This window comes from Triturus cristatus, chromosome 3_2 (genome assembly GCF_964204655.1).
Source record: "Triturus cristatus chromosome 3_2, aTriCri1.1, whole genome shotgun sequence".
Taxonomy (NCBI): Eukaryota; Metazoa; Chordata; class Amphibia; order Caudata; family Salamandridae; genus Triturus; species Triturus cristatus.
Genome location: NC_140584.1, coordinates 887,140,956 through 887,163,270, shown reverse-complemented (window position 1 = coordinate 887,163,270; position 22,315 = coordinate 887,140,956). Strand labels below are relative to the sequence as shown.

Below are 22,315 nucleotides of genomic sequence, written 5' to 3'. Positions count from 1 at the left end.
TGGATTGCAAATGTTTATTTATGCAGCTGAGTGATGAAATGTGCCCAGCGCTATTGCCATTCGTATGGGCAAGCTGACAAAAAAGAATGTTACTGTGTGTAATGAAACCGGTGCTTATGTAAAGAGGTGGAGATCGCTTTGTATAAAGCTGGAAAAAAAAGTTGTGGGAAATCAATATACAGCAGAAAGAGGTGTCGACCTGGAGGTGTGAAACTCCGCTAAAAAGAAAAGATGGTGGCCTCTATAGTTAAAGCGGACCGCCGTAGCAAAGTAAATGAAGGAAGTAATTTGGCTGCTATAGTCAAAGCAGACTTCGCTGGCAACATTAAGAAAGAAAGGAGCACGGCCCTATAGTCAAAGATGATCGCGCTGGCAATGCAATGCAATGCAAATAAACAAGCGGACTGCGCTGGCAAATTAAATGAAAAAAGGAGCGCGGCTGCTATAGTTAAAGCGGACCGGCCGCCCAAAAATTAAAATGTCAATGAGAAGGTGCAAGCTGGTTTTGTAAATATGACGCAGCTGCCATTACTAAACAAGCTGGTTTTGTAAATATGACGCGGTCGCCATTACTAACAAAATATAAATGAGGGCAACGTGCTGCGTTACAGGAAAGCATGTCATGGGTGGAGAAATCATTCATGAAAATAGTGCTCAAAGACTAAATAAAACATATTGAGTAACAACACAAGTGAAAGGGCCAGTCCTCATGTGGGGTTACAAATGTAGACAAGGTGGTACTAAGGAGAGACTACTAAGCCTATTCATGAATCAAAAGCAACCATTTAGAAAGGACAGTAACAGGAGCCAATTGAAAAGATGGGCAGAAAATGGACGGAGCTTCAAGTCCATACCTGAATACAGCATGCCTGGCCGAGGCTCGACCTAAAAAAGCAGTTCCCTGACATTGAGCATAGACACCAGGCAAACCCACACATGGTAGAGGCAATTCTTCATGGGGTGGGGGGGCAGACACAAGGTTGACAAGCGGGGACATGAATAAGAAGCAGTGAAATGAGAGTGATAAGGAAAGTCAACCAATGGTAAGTGTGGGCAGGCTCCAAGCCCCTCTATGTTGATGGTAAGCCACAATATACCTCACAACAGACAACACATGCATTGTTTACTATGCTCAACCTAAAAAAAACTAGTTTTTGGTTGCTTGGGTGGGCTTTCCAGAGGCTATCATCATGGGCGTCCGCAGAAATGTTTCCAGGGGGGGGCAAAATTTTAACTTCATCACCATCCTCCTACATTATTGAACACAAGTATTAAATAATTTTTTAAAAAATGTAATAAGACTTAAATAAACAAAGAAACCCATAAGGGGGGAAGAGAAAAATCTTGTGAGGCGCCACAGCAGACGACCTGGCAACTACAATGAAACAGAGGGAAAAACTAAAAATGGCCGGAAAAAAACAAAAAAAAATCTAAATCAGGTTGATGTGGTTCTAGAGAGATCCACATCCTCAAACCTTTCAATGATGATACAGTGGACGATTGTGTCAAATTCAAGAGCTGGAAGGATCAGCCTCGCTAAGCCACATCGTCTCAAACAAAATTAATGAAGCACCTCATTAAGTACCAGAGCCATGACTGGTTCCATCGATCTACTTGGACAGAAACTCAGAGGAGTGTCCAGAGCATTGGATTCTTCAAGATGGTCGGTCAGTTGTTCAGACATTATTTGCTTTGTCTATTTTTTCCAAAGTGGGTAACAGCACCATGAGATCAGAGATATAAACATTTGGAACATCCAAACCATCTTTTGAAGGCAGAGGGCTAACAACACTGGCTTTCCAAACTTTGGGTACAAGTCCAGCTGTGAACAATGCATTGATAATATTGGCAATTTCCTAGACACTGGCAGTAGATGTTCCTTGTAATATTCTGACACAGCACGAGTCATTGGGAAAGCCAGGTTTCAACATGGACAGAAAAATGTCTACCTCCTCTTTAGAGTCTGTGGAAAAGCAAGAGAGGGAGATCTCAGTGCAGAAGTAAAGGCCGGGTGCAGGAAAACAAACAAGGAAAGCAGGGGACTGATAAATGGGTACGTTTTAGGTGTACTCTGCAAGTCATTGAACATGGAAGTGGCAGGGCCACATGCGCTCCAATACACACCTCTTTAGAACAGAGGCAGAGACCAAAAGGCAAACAATAAGGATGGACAGAATGGAGTTCATGGGTTTGGTGAGATGGAGTTCTGAGAGACTTGGGAGTCACATTCAGCTAGGAGTGGGGGGCAAGAAAATGGAGGACGAGCTTGATACCGTATTTTACGTTATTCTTGAGCCTTGCCCATTCTAGGGAAGAAACTGTGTTTTGAGGTCACTTAATAAAAAGGTGATGTGGTGAGAGCAAAAAAGTACTGTGGATGGAGCAGGGGAGGAGGGGGGGTTATGAGGTAGCCCCAGCTCTTTCTGGTGTTGTAAAGCAAGGACACAGATGCCCAGGGCTAACAGATACATTTAGGAGAAAAGTAACCTGCTAAAGAGGCAGGGCCGGAAGCAATAAATCATATCAAGTAAGACTTGCTGGGGATTGATGAGTGATGATGAAAAGGTGGAGATGGACAAATACAGTTGCTTCTAGTTTTAACAAAAAGGGGGTGGGGTAGCCAGTCAAGTGAACATTCTACCTCTTAATTTGTCTTGAGGGTCCGGGTCAGACATAATCCCTGGAATCACTGAGATATGGCAGTGCTGGCCTGATACCGGTAAGTTTGAGAAAGGACTGAAAGATCAGTGTGAAGAAGGTGTCTGGTAGGCCTGAGAGGAGACCAATATGCCAATGCAAAGTGGACAGGGCCTAGAACCCAAAGAACTAGGTAAAGTGGTGTGGTGAGAGAGATAGCTGAGAGTCACATACAGGCTAGGTTATTGCATAGTAGAAGGTAATGGTATGATGTATTAGTTTTTGCTGTTGACCATTCTATTAATTCATAAACTAAAGGGGTGGGAAATTATTTTTAGTTTTTTCTTGTCTCAATAATAACACAAACTTTATTCAACTTTAAAGTTTGTCTGGACTGATTTCATTGCTCCTTTTCGTCCTTCAATGACAAGCCAATTAGTGTGATCCCAAAGAGATACTTCTCCAGGTGCTAACCCAAGAGAAGTGGCTTCAAATATGCACACCCCATGTTGACACCATTGCATACACACACATACGTAGTCTCCACACCCATTCCTGCCTAAACAGCTGCACTTCACACCGACAAGGCCCCTATGGAGCTGCAGGTTTGCATTTTGTTCAAAATAGTGACACCTCACAAAGATCCCAACAGAAGCATAGCGCTTTGCAAACACTTCTTCAAAAGAACTGCATCTCTCAAATACACCAAGGAAGACTTCTTCCTTTCTGAGACACTGCCTGTTGGTGCTACATATGTAAGGCGACAAGATGCCTGCAACTTAGGGGGAGAATGACTTTTCCAGACCTAGCCTTTGCTTTTACATTATTAGCTAGTGTGTTTGACCAATTGGTTGAACTAAAATTAACCTAGACTACAGCTCCCAGAATGCACTGGTATGGCAAATCAAAACTGGAAAAGTTGTGCCCTGGTGAGAGTCATCTGGTCACCCTATACATATGACTGACCCTGCCCCGAAAAATGTATATTTGCAGACAGTGCCCAACCACCACAACGTCACACAAACAAAGACCCACATAAAGGGTGAGCCTCACACCAATACTTCTTTCTTCCAAACAACATTAATATTGACCCCCGGTAAAATAACAATGCCTCAACATGGAGTACTTAATACCAGCACAGTACTCCCAGAGACTCCCAGAGACGTAGCCAACACAAGGGGGTTTAGCTGCAACTCCCCGAAGAGGCCCTCCTCAGAAATAACCCCCAAAGCAAACACATAAAAGCGCAAAACGTTAGGGTATGTGATGGATGTGTTGTGCAGCTAATATTATGACTGAAGTGTAGGCCAGGTAAAATATAGATGTAGGGTTCAGCCCCAAAAGTTCAAGAAGGGCTGAGACACGCAACCACTTGCAGTGAAATGGCAGCAAAACACGCAATATTGCAACAGATTATAGCCGGACCAAACGATGGGGCCCGTTCAGAAACTATTAGATGGAGAGTATGAAAGCTGGAGCAGGCCCCACTTGAACGGACGGGAGTTTTTAAAATAACCTTTATATTTGTCTGCATGTGAGGTGCGGTGTCTGATAAAAAAAAACTAGTTAAAAAAAGCTGTACTGCTCAAGCACTTTTAACTTCTGACAGGCAGCTGAAAGTTTGACCACCATATCTCAGCCCTTACTGGTCTTAGCCGGCTCCATTCGAATATCAAAATTAAATTAAATTAAATTCCAAAGCTCAGCACACAGCCTCACACTCATCCAAGGGTTAATGAAGCCACTCAGAGCTGATTGATTCTGGAAGTTTCCATGTTCGGACCATTCCAGCATGATCCGTGTTTTTCAGGCGTTGTGGAAACAGTTTAACTCCCTGCCTTCAAATGTTTGCACTCGCACCACGCACTTAACAATCTAAGCAAGGAAAAGCAGAGAAACTGGTGGCCCAGCCTACTTACTATAAAGTTGTGACACATACATGGATCAAGGCTGCTAAAGGATAAATTTAAATGCATGTTGGTATTCTAGCAGCAGGGAGCTTTCGACATTGATAGTAAGTAGTTGTTGTATGTTTTATGTGTGTGTATTATAAATGTTTCACTAACGTTATGTTTAGTAGTGTTTTTATTTAGGCTAAAATAGGTTGAATTGAAAGTGAGGTGGAGCGCTGGTGACTCAGAGGACACGATGACCCTTCGGAGATGAGGGTGATGGAGCTTGGGGTAGGGTTCGTCCCAGATGGAGGTAGGGTGACCAACAAGAATGGGTGCAAATGCAGGACAGTGAGTGTAAAAATTCAGGACAAAGGCTCAAAATTCAGGACAAAAATTCAGGACAGACGGTCAAAATTCAGGACAAAAATGTGATACAAAAGGCACGTAGACACATCAGAGGAGGCCGCGTAACAGTATATAAGTAAGTAAATAGACAACCAATGTAAGTACAAGTTAAAATAAGTTTGTTGGGTTAAGACAATCACGTTTTTTGGTACGCGTGCAGCTTTGAGCAACTGTGCAGGTCTTTTTGTGCTATTCCATATCATCACAATGTGCGTGGTATAATCTACTGGCTCCAAGCGAGTCACTCGCCTTCAAGGCACATTAAAGGCAGACGGCCCATTGTCATTCTTTATGTGATGATCAGCAGCAGACAGAATGACAATGGGCCAGTCCATAGTCTGCTGGAGGTCGGGGAGGGGCTGCTGCACTCTCTAGAGTTCAAAGAGAAGTGCGAGAGGCCCCAAGTGAGAAAACGTTTAAACTCCTGGGGCCTCTCCCAGGGGAACAGTACAGCCTGCTGTAATCGTGATAATTACGGACCAAAGACCCTAGGTGGAGGGAGGTGGGAGGCTGCCTGCTCAGAACACATGGGCGTCCGCTACTGCAACGTGCGCTGCCTTAGTGACAATACCACATTGTCACTGGGCCAGCACCGGACGGCCCGGCGATCCAGGGGGGGGCAAGCGCCCCCCCTTGCCCCCTCCTGCGGACGCCCATGGCTATCATATGTGTTCGATTTCCACGCTGCTCACTTTGTAATTACTTACATCACATGGAATGTCGGGGGCTCAACTCACCTAAGAAGATACGCCAGGTGTTAGCATATGCTGATTGGATTTTCGATAATGATTCCATTGAAGAGGTGTGCTCATGCGGGCTGATCTAAAGAGATGTATTAAGGGACATTGCAAGCAATTTGACAGATTCTGACAATCATACAGGATGGTAGATTCAGGCTTTCAGAATAAAATGTTAGTCACTTTTTATTATTATTTCTTATATTGGTCTGTGCTAATTGTATTGTATTGTATTGCAGGATTTATATAGCGCTTAATATCCCTATGTGGTGTGCTGAATCACTTGCCTACATGAGTAGCACGCTACACCGTGTAGGGTGTGTGGTTAGAAGGATGCTTTCTTTCTTTTGATCCTATGTGGGTAGTGTTTCCATATTGTGTGTGATGACCATTGAGGTGCGGTCATCGTGTTATGGGACACAGCATGTAGAAGTATGTTGGATGAATAAGTGTGCTAGTTAACAACAAGCGCGGAGGCTTGAATTAGCTGTGCACTGTTCACTAGGTGGTGTCACCACTCGTTAAACCATAAGTGTTCAAACTTAAATTGTTTTTATTCTACAATTCAATAATTCATTATTTTCATAAATCATACGTTATCAATAGACATAACGTGCTTTACATTATTTTTTCTGCAAATCAATATGAGTCTGTGGCTTAAAGTACGGCTGAACTGAGGTTATTGGAAGCGGTTGTCCAAATAATTTTTGTTTAATACTCGTTTTACCTCTAATACATTTCCCAGTGTCTGGGTTTGTGTTCAATAATTATTTATAATATGTTTAGTTTTGATTGTGCCTCCTCAGAACAAGGTGGGGATCCTATGTAATACAAAAACCCTGAAAGAATATCTTGCAGGATCAGAGGGGATTTCTATTTTTATCTATTCTTGTGACCTATGCTCATAAGAAATTGTAAAATCTCTACCTGGTTCCTGTACTCTGCAGATCCCTCGGCTAGATGCACAGGTCTAAGGGCTAAACATATGTACCTGCACAGAAGGACACATTTACTCAGATTCATTACAGCAGTGGTGCAATAAGGATCTAGTTTTGATGGTTCTCCATGTGCCTCCATAAGCACTATGCATGGTATACACATTTTGTTTTAACATTGTTCTCTTCACCACTGGGAGCCATTGCACTGTTTTCTGATTAAGTGCTATTTGGTTGAAATTTCACAGGATCAGGTAGTGTCTGGCCACTTGGCTTCAATTATTTGAGGTTTTAATACTTACATTGTTCAGGAGCCATTGCTACAATTCTCTATACAGCATCAGTCGTCACACCAAGCCCACCCAGAAGATGTCCTAAAAAAGTATAAGGGCTTTCGTCATCAGCATACGATGCAGAGCTGTGTTATTCTCACAGTTACTATCTGTAGGGTGTGGGGCAGATCTGAGCTAAACAGGACTTTTACGTCTTTACCTCCTGTGCAGGTGAAAAGGTTACTTGCATAATTTAAGGCCAGTCTAATTGTTTGCTGTTCTTGGTTGTGTCTTTCAGTACCTAGAGGCAATTCACCATTTGTTATTTACTGTGATGAAATGTGGTTTATGATATGGTGTGGTTGTGCCACCTCACTGTGTAATAAACTCACAACCCTGTCTTGGGTCTAGGTAGGCTCATTCATAAAACCTTAGCACAACCCTGGGTCGCTGTGGTTTCGAGCAGTGAGGCTATAACAAAGGAACTAGTGTAAAGCATTTAGAAGTACCAAAATAACTGAATAAGAAAGACATGCATCACAAAAGAAATTGAACACCAATTTATAAAAATACATCTTATTTTCATGAATTATTTGACACCAAAATGAACAAAATCCACCACAGATATAGATTTGTCAACAAATTGTAAATCACTGCTTTACACTAAAAATTCAAACAAGCATTAGCAACTACTACCGTTAGCGGTTACTTTGAAAACTTTTAATAAAGTTGTGTTTGGCTACTCAGGCCCACATTGGGCAACCAACTCTGACCAAGAGCAAGTCAAGGAGGCCAGAAAGATATAGCAGGACAGTTACCTTGCAGTCAAAACAGTCTTTAGTCCAGTTCCAAGGTCTAATGGCAAACTGTTACAGGCATCAATGGAGTGATCCTAATGCAAAGGATACAGGATGCTGATGATACTGATGGTTCTGATCCAGTCGACCGGAGTCTTCCTGAGGGCCTCCCCTCGGTCCGTGAATATGGTGGGGCGACTTTGGCCACAGAGGTCTAAGTCACTCGAAGTCCAAGTGAAGTCCAGCCAAAAAACAGTTGCCACTGGTCTACTGGTCCCCAGTCACAGTGGTTCCTTTTAACTGTGGCTAGTATGCATCTTGGGAAACCAAACTGTACTTTCATGACTCTTCTGGGTACAGCCAACTTGATTGCTACTTTTGACTGCCAGGGTTCAATCTCCTAGGCTGAGCTATGGCAGTCAAAGGCAAACATGCAATTGTGGCTACCAACTTTCCAAAGGTAACTTCTTCAGCTTTTGTGACCGTGGGTCTGTAACAGAAACTCAGCCAATTGACCCTTGGACTTCACTGTTTCTGTCTGAGGCTAGAGCAGGGCAACACAGGCACAGTCCTCTCTTGGCTCGCCTAGGAGCAGAATGTGCAGTCCAGTTTTAAGTGCAGCTTCTCTTTGCAAAGTCCAGGGAACAGCAGGACAGTCCTTTCTTGATTCTCTCTCCAGTACAGACATGATCCGAGGGCTGGGTGCCCACAGCTTGCCCTTGGAGAATGTGGTGACTAATGGACACTTAGCTACCAGGTCCTCTCCCAAATGATGATGACCTCCTGCCATCTAGCTATCCCAGCATGCAACACTCTTCCTATTATCAAGATAGCAGAACTCTTTTCTCTGTTTGTGAAGCTTGGTAGCCCACCCTAGAGGCGTGACTACCCGAGAACTACAGGCCCACTGAAAAAACGGTTTGACAACTGTTTTCCCCTCTCTCTCCCCGATGCCAACCTGTCTTTCAGAAAAAAAGAGCAGCTCCTCTCATGTGTGTCCACCATTTGCTCTTCAAGGGTGACTTCCCCTTTGAAACTCTCCTTTTGGGCTCACACCCCGATGAACTTCCTGCCAGGAAGAGGTTACACCCCTTCAACTGCAGACCTCTATTGTGTCCTATCCTGGGATTCGTTCACACTTCTCCCTAGAAGGGCAGAAGGCTGTCTTGTGGCCAACATCTGTAAATGGCCACTGGAAAACTTGGGTAACAGAGTGGCAACTTTCTAAAGTTACCTTTGATCAAAAGTTACATTAAATTTAACTTGGGCATTAAGTCGGGTTTAATGTAACAATTCTTTTCATACCCTGAAGTACCAACTTTAGTAGTCCCATTCAGGAGCTAGCAAAGCTGAGATGTCAATGTATTACCCTGTACTTGCCAATTGGGCTTCTAGCCTTTAGACTGTAAAAATGAAAATATGAGGTTTCTACTGTTAGGACTCATAAAAGTATATGTCCTATCTTTTAGTATACTGCAACCTGATTTAGGGCTCGATATGCTTACCTTACGGGTACTTATATATATTAAAAAGGAGGTCTGGACTCTCTAATTAGTTTAAATGCCAAGTCATGTTAGCAGTTTAAAACTGCTCTACCAGTCTGCAGTGGCAGGCTGGGAGACATATTTAACCTTGTCACACTCAGAGTGGCACCATAAGTGCTGCTACCCATGAGAGACACTCACTTACAGGCCCTGGGTACCCCTGGTACCATACCCCAGGGACTTCAATTCAGTTCTTTATTCAGGTACAAAAGTATCCATAAAAGTACATGCAGAAATAAATAAACATATTAAAACAATAATACACTTTTACGTTTTCATTCTAAAATAATAAAATCTGTGAAATGAAATAGCAGTAGTGCCCTAACACTAAAACTACAAGGTTATCATAGTAGGTTTTCAAGACAAGTTTTCAAGAACATTCCTACATGAAGAATACATTCATCATCATTCAATTAAAGCAGCTTACTATATGCAACTCCAACATCTGTAATGGAATTAAAACCACAGACTAATAAGAAATGTAGCATCGATTGGCCTGATCTCCCATTGCATGGGCAGGGGCACGTATCTAAGTTTGTTTAAAAACCTAATGGGAAGCCTAGTAAGTATTTAACAGTGCCTGCTCTAAGGCAAAACAGCAAACTGCCCTCCCATTGCCAGATACCTTGGGATTATTTCTGTTTCCTCCTGTATTTATGTTCAGGTAAGCAGTCACTCGCAGCTTGGCAGATTCCGTTGTTAGTCTGTCAGCTTGTAATAATTTGAACCAGGTGGACTGCAGTTTTTTCTTACTGATAACGTGTGGGCCTCCGGGGTTCTCAAACAACTCTTGGTAACCTGCCTGCCATAGACAAGATTCTACATATGCCAGCCAACGGATGCTCCTGCCTTTGTCACACAAGAGACAGTCTGTAATAATGGCTCTGGTGAGACCTGCCTCTGTGTTTCTTCACACAGCAAACCACAATAACAGATGATGGGCGCTAATGTAATCTTCAACAAAAGGGATATCCAATTCTCTGTGGCAAATGAAGTTCAGGGTGGAGATCGGGCCCCCAAGACTCTTCTGCAGAATCTATTTTCTTCAGCTTGGATTAAATTACACATACTCTACCATTGAGGACTTCAGGACACACCAGTGCTTCACAAGCTCCTAACTAGCCTTCAAATTCTTCTTGCCTTCTTCATGTGCTGTTCCATCCTGAGCATAGGCTCAGTACATAATCTACATTTTCTTGTTTAGGTTCTTTGATGGGCCTCTCTCATCTTTCTCTCATCAAACTTAGTGGACCTCTTACAAGCTGACCAAAGAATAGCTCCAAAGGTCTGAAGCCCACTCCTTTCTAAGGTACATCGCCTGTAGGCAAACAGCAGGCAGGAGTGGAGAACATCCCATCTCATTCAGAATTTCTCAGGTAAACCCTTAACTTGCCTTTCATGATCTTGTTGAACCTTTTAACCAGATCATTTCCTTGGGGATAGTAGAGAGTGATACATTTGTATGTAATACCACATTCATACCACATTGCATTCAGATAGGCAGATATAAAGTTAGCCCATCTTTCTGAAATGACTTCTTTAGCGAACCTACTCTGGTGAATATGCCAAGCAGGGTCCTAGCCACAGCAGGAGCAGTCGATGTCCTGAGTGGAATTGTGTCTGGATACCTAGTGGCATGGTCCACTGCCACTAGGATGACCTTGTTTGCAGATAGAGTTTGTGGGTCTTAGGGACCAACAATTTCAATCCCCACTCTCTCAAAGGGAGTCGCCACCATAGGGAGTGGTATCGGGGCAGCCTTTGGGTTGCCCCCTGTCTTGCCACTGGCTTGGCAGGTGACATTGGAGCAACAGAACTTTACTTTTTCTGAGACTTGGAGCCAATAAAAGTGACTTACCAACAAATCCCAGGTTTTAGTCTGTTCCATGTGGCCAGCTAAGAGATGTCATGGGCTAGGTTAAAGAGGAATTCCCAGTATTGTTAGGGGACCTCTACTCTCCTGTCTGCCTCTGGTTTGGGGTTTTTTGCCTCGCTATACTGGATTCTTTCGTCCCAGTAAACCTTATGGACACCACTGGCATCTCCTTGTTCTAGCCTGGTCAGTTATCTCGGGCTTTCAAGAGTGGGACATGTCTTCTGCTCCTGGCTCAAGTCCTCTCCTGAGGGACCGGCTGCTCCTTAAAACTCTGCGAGCCCTGGCACATCTACCAAAGGAACATCCTTCTCTTCAGGCACCAGGCCCTTTCCCTCATCATTAGGTGTACTTCCTGCTCTTTCTCTTGATTCTGGGGTCCTGGGTCATTCCCCCAGACCCCAGGGTCCCTTGACTTCTCCTCAAAGTCTAGTGTGCTCTAGTGGAGACACACACCCACTTAGGGTGACCCATCACTTTTGCATGAATCTTTCTCCCCACCTCTTTCCAGGCAGAAGTTTCACTATCATTTCCCAACAGACACTCCACTGGGATGGCAGGGGACACAGCTACCCTTTGGGTCAGTACCTCCCAACTCAAAGTCCACCATAGCCATGGGATGTGATGTTGTATCATTGTCAGACTTTACTTTCTGGTGTACCTCATGGATTATTTGGTCAGGGAAAACCAGCTTAGCTATGACAATGGTTATGCTGGCACCTGCATTCCTTTAAGGCATCATTTCAACCCCATTGCCTATACATTTCCAAACCAGGCGGCCAGTAAGTCAAGGGTTCAATTTCCTTCCCACACAGTGAAACCAAGGTGACCTCAATGTACCCTTTAAAAGTCTCCAGGACAACCTGCACCCCCATCCCTACACTGGCAGTGCTCTTGGGATGGTCACCAGTGGGTGACTTTTTGGTGCACACACATCTCCCCTCTTATGCCGTGGCTGCCGACAGTAATACCAGTTCTCCCAACCTTAGAAGGGTCAGAGTCTTTCCAAGGTACCCCCTCCTTCTGGAATGGTATGGGACTCGGGACTCTTCTTGCCCCTCAGGCATTCTTTTGGGGCTCTTTAGGGGTCTCTTTCTTTTTTATCTCTCTTCCCTTCTTTTCTCCAATGGAGGCATGTCACTCTTTCTTAGGATCACCTCCATGGGGCTTCTTAGGCACCCTGGCGCAGGCCCATTCATCAGCCATGTTGCCCAGCACTTTAGGACTAGATAGGCCCTGGGTGCCCCTGGAACCATGTACTAGGGACTTTTAAGTAAGTTAACTTATTCAAATTGGGTACAAGGCAATCAAACATACACTTTTGAGGGTCAGAGCACTGACACTGAGGACTGGCAAGCAGGCCTTAGTGTGCTTTCAGAGTAAAAAAAACTAGCAGCATCAGTCCAAAAACTTGGGGGTGATCATGCAAAAGAAGGATTTCCTTATGTTCACTATATAAATTGTCAATATTATTTGCAATGAATGTGAAACATTTAAGCATTACTTTATTTACTGAAAAAAGTTCATTTTCCAAAATGTATTTTTAAAAAAGCCCTATAATCATTGGGCCCTAACAAGAACATTGCTGTGCATCACTGACAAATATTGTTATTGCTACACCTACGAGAATCATCTTTATAGAACTCTTGAAGCCTCTTAAATGTAGTCCTTATTACTATTATGATTATAGATACTACACAGGATTGGGGCACCCGGAACATTTACTCCATTGGTTCCATTCTGTTCAGAGATGTGGCAACTGTTGGTACTTTGTGATGGAACACGATACTGTGTGTAGTAGTATAAAGGTTTGAGGACTGAGGATGCAAAACATGTCCCTTCTCAAAATGGAGCTAGACTCATCTGAGCTGCTCTGCTCTTATCACCATTAAGATTCTCAATACAGTCCTAGCCACATTTTACCCCCAAAGAGCGTAGCTAAAGGTCAAGGAAGATGTTGTGTTCTTTTATATTAGATTCAGGCCCGGCCTGCAAAGCAAAAGCAGCTTTGGCAGATTTTTTCAGACCAGTCCCCAAACTGCTCATAGCGAGTGAGCGAGCCTGGGCACTGGAGGTTGAGGGGGGCTCTCCCCTCAAGAATGTTTTGAAATAATTTGCAACTTGGTGCGTTTTATAACACGGTTTTCATTATAGAAGCTTCTACAACCATTAAATGGATGTATGGAGACTGGAGACATGACTGCATGGCTCAATGAATGAATAGTTGGATGGGTGATGAGTGGGTTGATGAATTAATTCAAAGAATGGATGCCAATGTATGAAGATTGTTAGCTGTGTGGAGCAAATTGTCTCAATGCACTGAGTAAGGGTGTGTGCTCTGGTTTTCATTGCAGCTTCTTCATTAAAACACCCCACTCCCAAAACACTACAACCACTAATCCTTATGAAACATGCATAGTTTGGATGTATTTAACTCAAAGCACTGAATTTGTCTGAAAGATTTAAGCACAAAGCGTTGGCATTGATCTAAAATGGGACACAGAAAGAGATAACCATGTAGAAGATGCATTTCAGAACATGAAACCAGGAAACCTCGCATCAATCACGGCTTCCACTTGTGTGACCCTAGTCCTTAGTGGGATCCCTTCAGAGCCTCTATATGTGGGGCAGAAATCCAAAACTAGCTCTTTAAACAACAATTCAGTTTGAGAATTTCTTTGGGCCATGTGAGTCAAAAAATGGAAGTTTCATTTCTCTGCCCTTTCTATGTGGTACAGCTATTTTCAGAACCACTGCCATGAATTAAATCAACAAAAAGGCTGATGTCTTTCACACATTGAATATCTTCGTCGTAATGGGGTTCTGACCACTTTATTACATTTGTGCACAACAATCAGAATGATATTAAATCTTGTCTTCTTTTTGCATGTATGGTTGTCTCCCTAACTCAAATCATTTGGTTGAAATTTAGGCAGGAGGAGCTGAGGTTGCAGAAGCTTCTGGAAGACACCAAGGAGACATTGTTAGTGCAGAAGAGTCAAATGGAAGAACAGCTTTCCCAGGTTTGGTGTGGATAAATACATAGTTGTAAATATATTTTTTTACATTGCCCTTTAACATACTCCTCTGTATAGTGGGTGTATTTTAAATCATTTTCAACCTTGCAGGTTTCAGTGCCTTGTGCATCTCATAAATGTTGCATCTTGCATGATAGATTAAAGTACAGTATAAAGATCGTATGTTGAATATAAATGCATGTGCTCAGGACTTTCCATTAAGGTACATTATCAACTTAATATAGGTAATGTGTTTTTATTTGCAGTACAGTATAACATTATTTACATGCAGAATGCATAGTGTATCCCTAGCATAGTTAAGTGCTGTGTTTTAATGTACAGTACAACAAAAATAGTTCGTAGAGAACTATTCATGATGAGGAAAAACAATCTGAAAGATATCACATCAGCATAAAATGAACTCTTTGTGCACTTACTCATTTTAGTCCAGTCAGAAGAAACAATATGTTACACTTCCTTACTTTGTTCAGTGATATAAGGAAATGCCTCTTTTTGCATAGTCACTCCCAAACTTTTGGACTGTTGCTGCTGGTTTTTCGACTCTCGAAGTGCACTGAGTCCTGCCAAACCGGCCTCAGTGCCAGAGCTCTGACCCTTAAAAGGTGTATATCTAGTTGGTTTATCCACAAATTACATAAGTTAACTTAGTTATAAGACCCTGGTATATGTTACCAGGGGCACCTAAGACCTGTAAGTTAAGTGTCCCTCGTGGACTGCAATACTTATTGTGCTATCGCAAGTGTGACAAAGCACAACTCGCAGTCCATCATTGCAGACTGGCAGAGCAGTTGTAAACTGCTAACTTGACTTTGCTACTTAAAACAATGGCAAAGCCCAGACCTTCCTTTTTAAAATCTAGAAGTCACCCCTAAGGCAGCCTAATGGCAGGATGTGATATTAAAAAGAAGAACTTGTGTTTCATTAACTTTAAAAGTCCTGACAGTAAAAAGCTCGCATTGTAATTTTTACAGTGGAAAGGCTAGTAGCCCCATTGCCTAGTATGGAGTTACACGCTGACAACTCAGCAGTGCTAACTTCCAAATTGGACTACTAATTAGGGTACTTCAAGGTATTATTTTAAATTCATTTCTGTCTTTATTCAATCTCAACACAAAGATCATAAAAGATACACACATTACAAATAATCTCAGAGTTTAAAAAATACGTAACATATACAAAGACACATACTTCTAGTAAGACGCATACAATATTCAATTCAATCAATCAATTCATTGTTTATTCGGATACAAAAAATATCCATGAAAGTGCAGGATAAGAATACCAGCACAACATTAAATTGGTACACAATTTAATGTAACTAGTTTACAAATGGCAATTTTAGAAAGCTGCGACTCTGCTGTTCAAAGTTGTCCAGTAGCCGTTTTCAACTACACACAGCTGCTGTCATCGAGACAGCCTGCTGCCCCCCTGAAAAGAGGTGAGAATGACTCTCAGAAAGAGGAACAAAGGGCCTGCCAAGAGAAGACATGTGACCACCTCCTGGGAGGATGGCCAGAGTGGGTTTGTACAAAAAAAGAGAGCTTCAAAGGGAAAGTCGCCTTTGAAGGGCAAATGGTAGTCAAACTTGGAAGGGGCTGCTCTTTCATTTTAGCAGACAGTCTGGTATCTCGGGCAGAAAGGGAGAAGCCATTGTCAAACCGTTTTTTTCAAGGGGAGTGTAGCCGCTAGGTAGCCACACCTCTGCATTGAGATAGACAGCTCTTGAAACCGAAGGAAGGATTCTGCCATGTTGGGAGTGGGCAGTAGCCACCACATCCCCCTAGGCTCGCAGCAGGCATAAAAGTGGCACCCCTGGCACCCAGACCTCAGATCACGTCTGTATTAGAGAAAGAACCAAATAAGGACTGCCCTCCTGTTCACTGGGCTCAGCAAAGAGCGGCTGCACCAAAGACTGGACTGCACCTGCTGTAACTTGGACTAGCAAAGAAAGGACTGTGCCTGCAGTGCCCAACCCATAGAAAACTTGCCTACAAGCCCCATACAGAGAAAGTGACTCCAAGAGTCAGTTGGCTGACTCCCTGTTACAGCTAGAGGGCCACACACGCTGAGAAGTCTGCACCCTAGAAAGTGCAGCGCCAAGAAGCCTGATCGCCACTGGATGAGGAGGTGCAGCCTGAGAGTCTTGACTTCAAATGCTGCAACCACATCTGCTGGACCCGGTAATGTTGTCATAATACAGAAGTTACTGCAAGGTATAGGGAACCACTGGTTTTGTTATAACTGGAGACCAGTAGACCAGTGCCAAAAAGACTTGTGCTGGGCTGCACACAGATTTTGTGAGACATCAACCCCTGAGGCCAAAGGCACTCCCCCAAGCTTGAGGTCCAAGGGAAAGCCACGGAAAGACCTCCCACATTAGCTCAGCATTCTCAACATCTTGTATCCCTGCATCAGGACCACTCCATTGATTTCTATGGTAGTTTACCCTTAGCATTCAGAACTGGACTGGAAGCTGCTTAAACCAACCAGTAACTGACCCCCTGATTTAGCCGAGACTGGCCCCCCCTATCGGAGTTGGAAGCCTCAAGAGTGCCCATATAGTTGTTTTCAACTTGCTTATTGTGGCTAACTCCAAAGCAGTGATTTATTGTTTCCTTGAAAATTTCAAATCTCTGGAAAGCTTTGGTGGACTTTTCACATTGAGGTATTTATTTGAAGGTAAAAATACAACCTATTTTTATAAATTGGTGTTGGATTTTTAGTGTGTTCCTTTTTCTTCTTATTTAACTGTTTTAGTACTTCTTAATGCTTTGAACTTGTTCCTTTGATAATACTTGGCTGCTTTGAGCCACAGCTACCCAGGACCAATGTGCCCTCTAATTTCTTTCCTCTGTGTGTGGCAGTGGAGGGTCTCTGTGCACTGCAACCATGGCTATGTGCGCCAGGAACCAGACCGCACGTGTGCGCGTCGCCAAATGTCACGCAAAACGTTTACTTTAAAAAGTGAAAAGATGGTGCATTTTCACACATACAGTGCCGCAATAAGGGCCTTAAGGGCAGTTTCCAAATTGGATAAACACGCCATGACAGGAATTGGTTACACAGGCAAGTACACTTCAAGTTTAGAAAAGCACAAGACTTCAACGGTGGTACCATCATAAGATTTTAATAAATATTCTTAACTGGAGCACTGTTCATTGGGTGGGGAAATGTTGAGAGCCTATACAATATCACATATAAACAATAAGGGAGACATGTCAAGTGGCATCACTAGAGGGGTGACAGGGTTGCTTCTCACGGCGATCCTTGCCATTTTTCCAGTGCTGATAAACTCTATCTAGGTCAACTTTCCCATTTAGGAGGTAGGCCTTTGTCCTCCTCAGCATATCCAAATGCTTCTGCTCTAGTCTATTCCTCAATGTACTCTTGAGTATTCATGAGGCTGAATCCTCGTTCACAATCTGCACTAGATGCTTGAAACGTTGCCCAGACATCAACAAGCTGAGACACCACACTATACTGAGCAGCATTGCGTACAGTGAAATTCACCATGTCTTAAAAGGTGGTAAATAACCCACCCTTTACATGTTCTGCCACCACATATTTATAGTCTCTGTATTGTCGAACAACATCTTCTGGTGTTTCACAATCACCCGGGACCAAGACATGTTTATACTTTTCTACAAGTCTTTGTATATTCTCAGTCCCAAAATCAAAATGTGATTGGGTTGCTATTGCCTGGATTTCAAAACGTGCCCATTCTTTCAGCTCATCTTCAGGGAACCTTTTTTGCATGTGCTCAGAAAGAAGGGAAACAAAAGATAAAATAGGCCCACTGTCAAACTCTTGCCTTTCCTTGTACAACACCATCAGATCTCTTACATTGCTGCTCCAAAAGACAGTGTACCCCAAATACTGTTGCTTAACTTGGCCAATCTTTGCTCTTGCATACTGTACAGCTTGAACAGTAGTCAAAGAACTTTTTTGGAATAGTTTGCACAAAGATGCAAATTCACCCAAAATATCATTAAGTACTGCAAGTGAAATATGGTAGTTGGAGTTTGATAGCTTTTTGTAACAATATTTAGCAACTGGATCATTCTCCTCAACTTTTTCATGCTCAAAGTACTTAAGAACAGCCTCGTAATTACGAATTAGTGCACCAACAGCAAAATGTCTTGAAAGCCACCGGACTTCATTCAGTGGTCGAAAAGAGACCACTTCACATTCAGTGACCGATGTAATTTCATCCAGCTTGGACTTCCTTGCAGGAGATCTGGAGAACAGTGTAGACAGCCCTCAATAATGTCTCCATCTCTTTAACCATTGGAACCCTCTTCCAGGCATCATCAACTCCCAAATCTTCTCGATGGGCGACACAATGCTGCTCAACTAGATGAGGAATGGATTGTTTAAGGCGAGTAGCAACACCATTATTCTTACCCAGCATCACGGACGCACCATCAGATGTGCGCATGACCATTTTCATAAGGTCCAGTTCATTGGCAGTGTAGAATTCTTTCACAGCAGTAGTGATAGCCTCAGCATTACAACTAGTTAGCTTCACTATGCCCCCAAACTGTGTTTTGTTCTCTGTTGATGTTACAGGTCGGAACTTGAAGTACAGGATGACCATTTTTGTAACAGAAATATCTGTGCTCTCATCAATTATCAATGTGTGATACAAAGTGTGCCGAAGTTCTGCCATAGCTTCACAGTGTATCACACTATTGATGGCCTCAAGGAACTCAAAGGCATAGTTCTTGCTCCTCCAGCTGTCTGGTATCTTGACATACAAAGCTAGGTGGTCATGGATGTCTTGTACAGATAACATTGAAGTATTCATCTTGACTGCCAGAAACACGTTGTTGATGAGAATCTTTATCTCTTCAGGCATAGATCTTTGGCGTTCAACTACTTCCATTCTATTTGCTTTGTCAGTGTCAGTTTCTGTCAGCACTGCCCGCACTCCATAACCAAACCTGGCAGCAGCACTTCTGTTTCTCAATATCACCATGGCAGACTTGTGTACTTTGCTAAGTAGATGGCGTTTCATGTAATCCAGTTTCCAGCCATCACTCCATTTCTTCCCTGTGGAAAAGTCCCCAACAATCTTGGCTTCGGCACATGCTTTGCAAATCAAGCCCACGTCTGGACTGTATTGAAAAAGTTCCCAGAGTTGCACGCGAACCTTGCTTCATGATTTCTGTGTCTCAGCCTCCACAATTTTTTACATCCACTCTTCCTTGAATACAAGGCAACATTTTTTCCTTTGTGGTGAAGCACTGCACTCTCCCAAAGTTACAGCTTTGCGCTTGATCATTTCTGTGCCCGCTGGTTTGAACCTTCTGTGCCATAAAGCCTGCAAAATAAGGGAACTTGTCTTACGTTGACACCTAGCTCATGAATGCAATCTGTTATACTACAATGTACAAGATACACCACAGTTTAACTCTATCAAACAATTACCTCTTCTGCTTGTACTCACGTACATCTGTTTAAATGTATGGGGTTCTGGCTGCGAAACCTGCAACAGAAGACATCATAGGTAAGTATATTATACTACAATGTACAAGATGCCCCACAGTTTAACTCTACTGGACAATTACCTCTTCTGCTTGAACTCACGTACCCCTGTTTAAATGTATGGGGTTCTGGCTGCGAAACCTGCAACAGAAGACAACATGGGTAAGTATATTATAATACAATGTACAAGATGCACCACAGTTTAACTCTACCAAACAATTGCCTCTTCTGCTTGAACTTGCGTACGCCTGTTTAAATGTATGGGGTTCTGACTGCGAAACCTGCAACAGAAAATAACATGGGTAAGTATATTATTCTACAGTATTCAAGATGCACCACAGTTTACCTCTATCAAACAATTACCTCTTCTGCTTGTACTCACGTACGCCCGTTTAAATGTGTGAGGTTCTGGCTGCGAAACCTGCAACAGAAGATGCACTACTTTAACTCTACCAAACAATTACCTGTTTGTCCTGCCTGTACTCCCGTCTGCCTGTGTAATTGTATTCGTAGTACAGTCTCACGAACCTGCAAAAGAAAAGGGGTGCAGATTGTGAATCTATTTACCCAGCAACCCCCAACCCAACGAGGAACGTAAATAGAATTACCTTGTCTTTGTGAGTACTCGCACCTGACCACTCATATCCAAATACCTTACAGACTGGAAACCTGCAATTGAAGACAAGATAGTCAGCAAACGCTTGAAGAATTACAAACTATGAATGGGACCGGTCTAGAGACCCCCAATAGGAAAAATGACCAAATAATTACCTGGGATTCCAGTCTAGGACAAACAGGCGTGTGCCCATGTGTTTCATTATTAGCATCCATTATCTTGAACTGGTCTATAAATCTGTATTTTGTGTTACACCTTCTGTGATGCAGCTTTTCCCTAGCATTCAAACTGCGCAAATGGTTGAGGTGGGTGAACAAGGAAATTCACAGGATTGAGCAGCACACAATCCATCAAAAGATCCCACCTGAAGATGATGCAGTGGCGTGCAAAAATGTGATAACTAGGTTCTAGCAATTTTCAGGCAACCATAAATATGTCAAGATAACTCTGAAGAATGATGGACCTGCTGCAGAGAGATCTAAGTTTTCTCTAGTGGAAGTTGACTCATCATCAAGTAGCCGAGGAGGTTAAAATGCCTGATGAAAAGCTGGTGAACCATGCAGATCACAAATTACATGCAATGTAAATAGGTCAGTGCATTACTGCTTCTGTCAGAAAGCCCCTTTTGTTACTTGCAGTTTATAAGTTTAAATCCTAATATAGAACAGTGAGCTATTAACTACCAAAGAGCGGCATTTCCATTAATTGCAATGGCAGAAAACCTACGACAGACCACCCAAGCGGAAGAGTAACATAGCTTTTGATTGTAAGAATGTAAGGGTGTTTTCGAACAGTAAATAAAAATATTCAGCCTTAAATTAAAAAATCTGCATCAAGAGGAATAACCTTCAATCTTGTTTTACTGGCAGAGATTTTTTCATATTTCCCACATCTTCATTGCTTTGATTTTGTTCACAAGAAAATGTCACTCTTAGCCATCAAATGCTACTCATCATAAGTACATTGACATTATGAAAATGTCACACATAAGCAATCTGAAACCTTGGCAGCTATGCTCACTTTACTAAGAAAAGAGTAGAGCAAGTTTAAAAACAGGGCATGTGCTTTCAAGAAAGTACACGCTGTGTTTTTAAACTTGCTCTACTCTTTTGTTAGTAATTGACAGGGTTGCCTCGGCTGCCCTTCTTGTTCAAAGGGACAATTATGGGGGTTTTCACAATCAAATTTTTTAGGAGCTTTTTAATTGGAACTCACACTAGTCCACCCATTAGCTTCTCTTCTCACCTGCCAAAATGATTGCTGAGGAGGTGGCAGCAATGTATTCATGTTAATCACAGCCCGTCACGGGCTGTGATTAACATGAATACTTACACAAAAGCCAACAATCTGGTGGTGGTTTTGGGAGTGGTGGTGGTGTTATTAATAAAACAGGCTTTTGAAAACAACCCGTCAGGTGGCTTAAGTACAGATGACATGCAACACAGATGTGCTGTTGTCAGCTTCAGTCCATTAGCACAGGATTATGTGCTACCTAGAATTCACATGACTTAATTTGCTAATAATTTCTAAATCCATTTTACTTGGGGGCTGGAAACAGACATGAGATAATGCTGGTTAAAGTGATCGAAAGCAGGCACCCGTGTTAAAGGGGTGGCCATGCTGCTTAAAAAAACCACAAGCGGTTTCAGCTGAAGTAGCGCATGTCCAGCTTGCAGTAAGAGAAACTCAATAAGTAAATAGTGCTTCAAGACTAAATAACAGGTCCCTTGTAACAACTGAAGTAAAAGGGCCAGTCGCCATGGGAGGCTATAATGAAGACAAGGCCGTAGTAAGGAGGGACTAACAAGCCTATTAACGAATAGAAAGGCAGCATTTACGAAAGACAATGACACAAGCCAATGGAAAATGTGGGAGGAGAGTGGACGCTGCTTCTCTCCCATACTCTACTACAGCAGTCTTGCAGAGCGAACAGCTCAGGGTCTGAGGACGGTGGGTTGCCATCCAGATCATCATCAATGAAGTCATTGTTAAACACACATGCTGCTGCATGGAGGACTGGCGCACAGCAGCACACCCTCATCCCAGCAATGTGCAGATGGTGACCATAGCGCTATCTAG

At 42.9% G+C, this 22,315-nt stretch overlaps 1 protein-coding gene across 4 annotated transcripts in view; it reads left to right on the top strand.

Moving 5' to 3' along the window:
* Window positions 1–22,315, top strand: part of LOC146858391 (uncharacterized) — a 548,917-nt gene that overhangs the window by 359,935 nt on the left and 166,667 nt on the right. For all 4 annotated transcript variants that reach the window (XM_085649307.1, XM_085649305.1, XM_085649306.1 and 1 more), the window contains one exon: window positions 14,028–14,118. In XM_085649307.1, coding sequence (XP_085505433.1) covers window positions 14,028–14,118 — 91 coding nt within the window. The remainder of the gene's footprint in view (window positions 1–14,027; window positions 14,119–22,315) is intronic.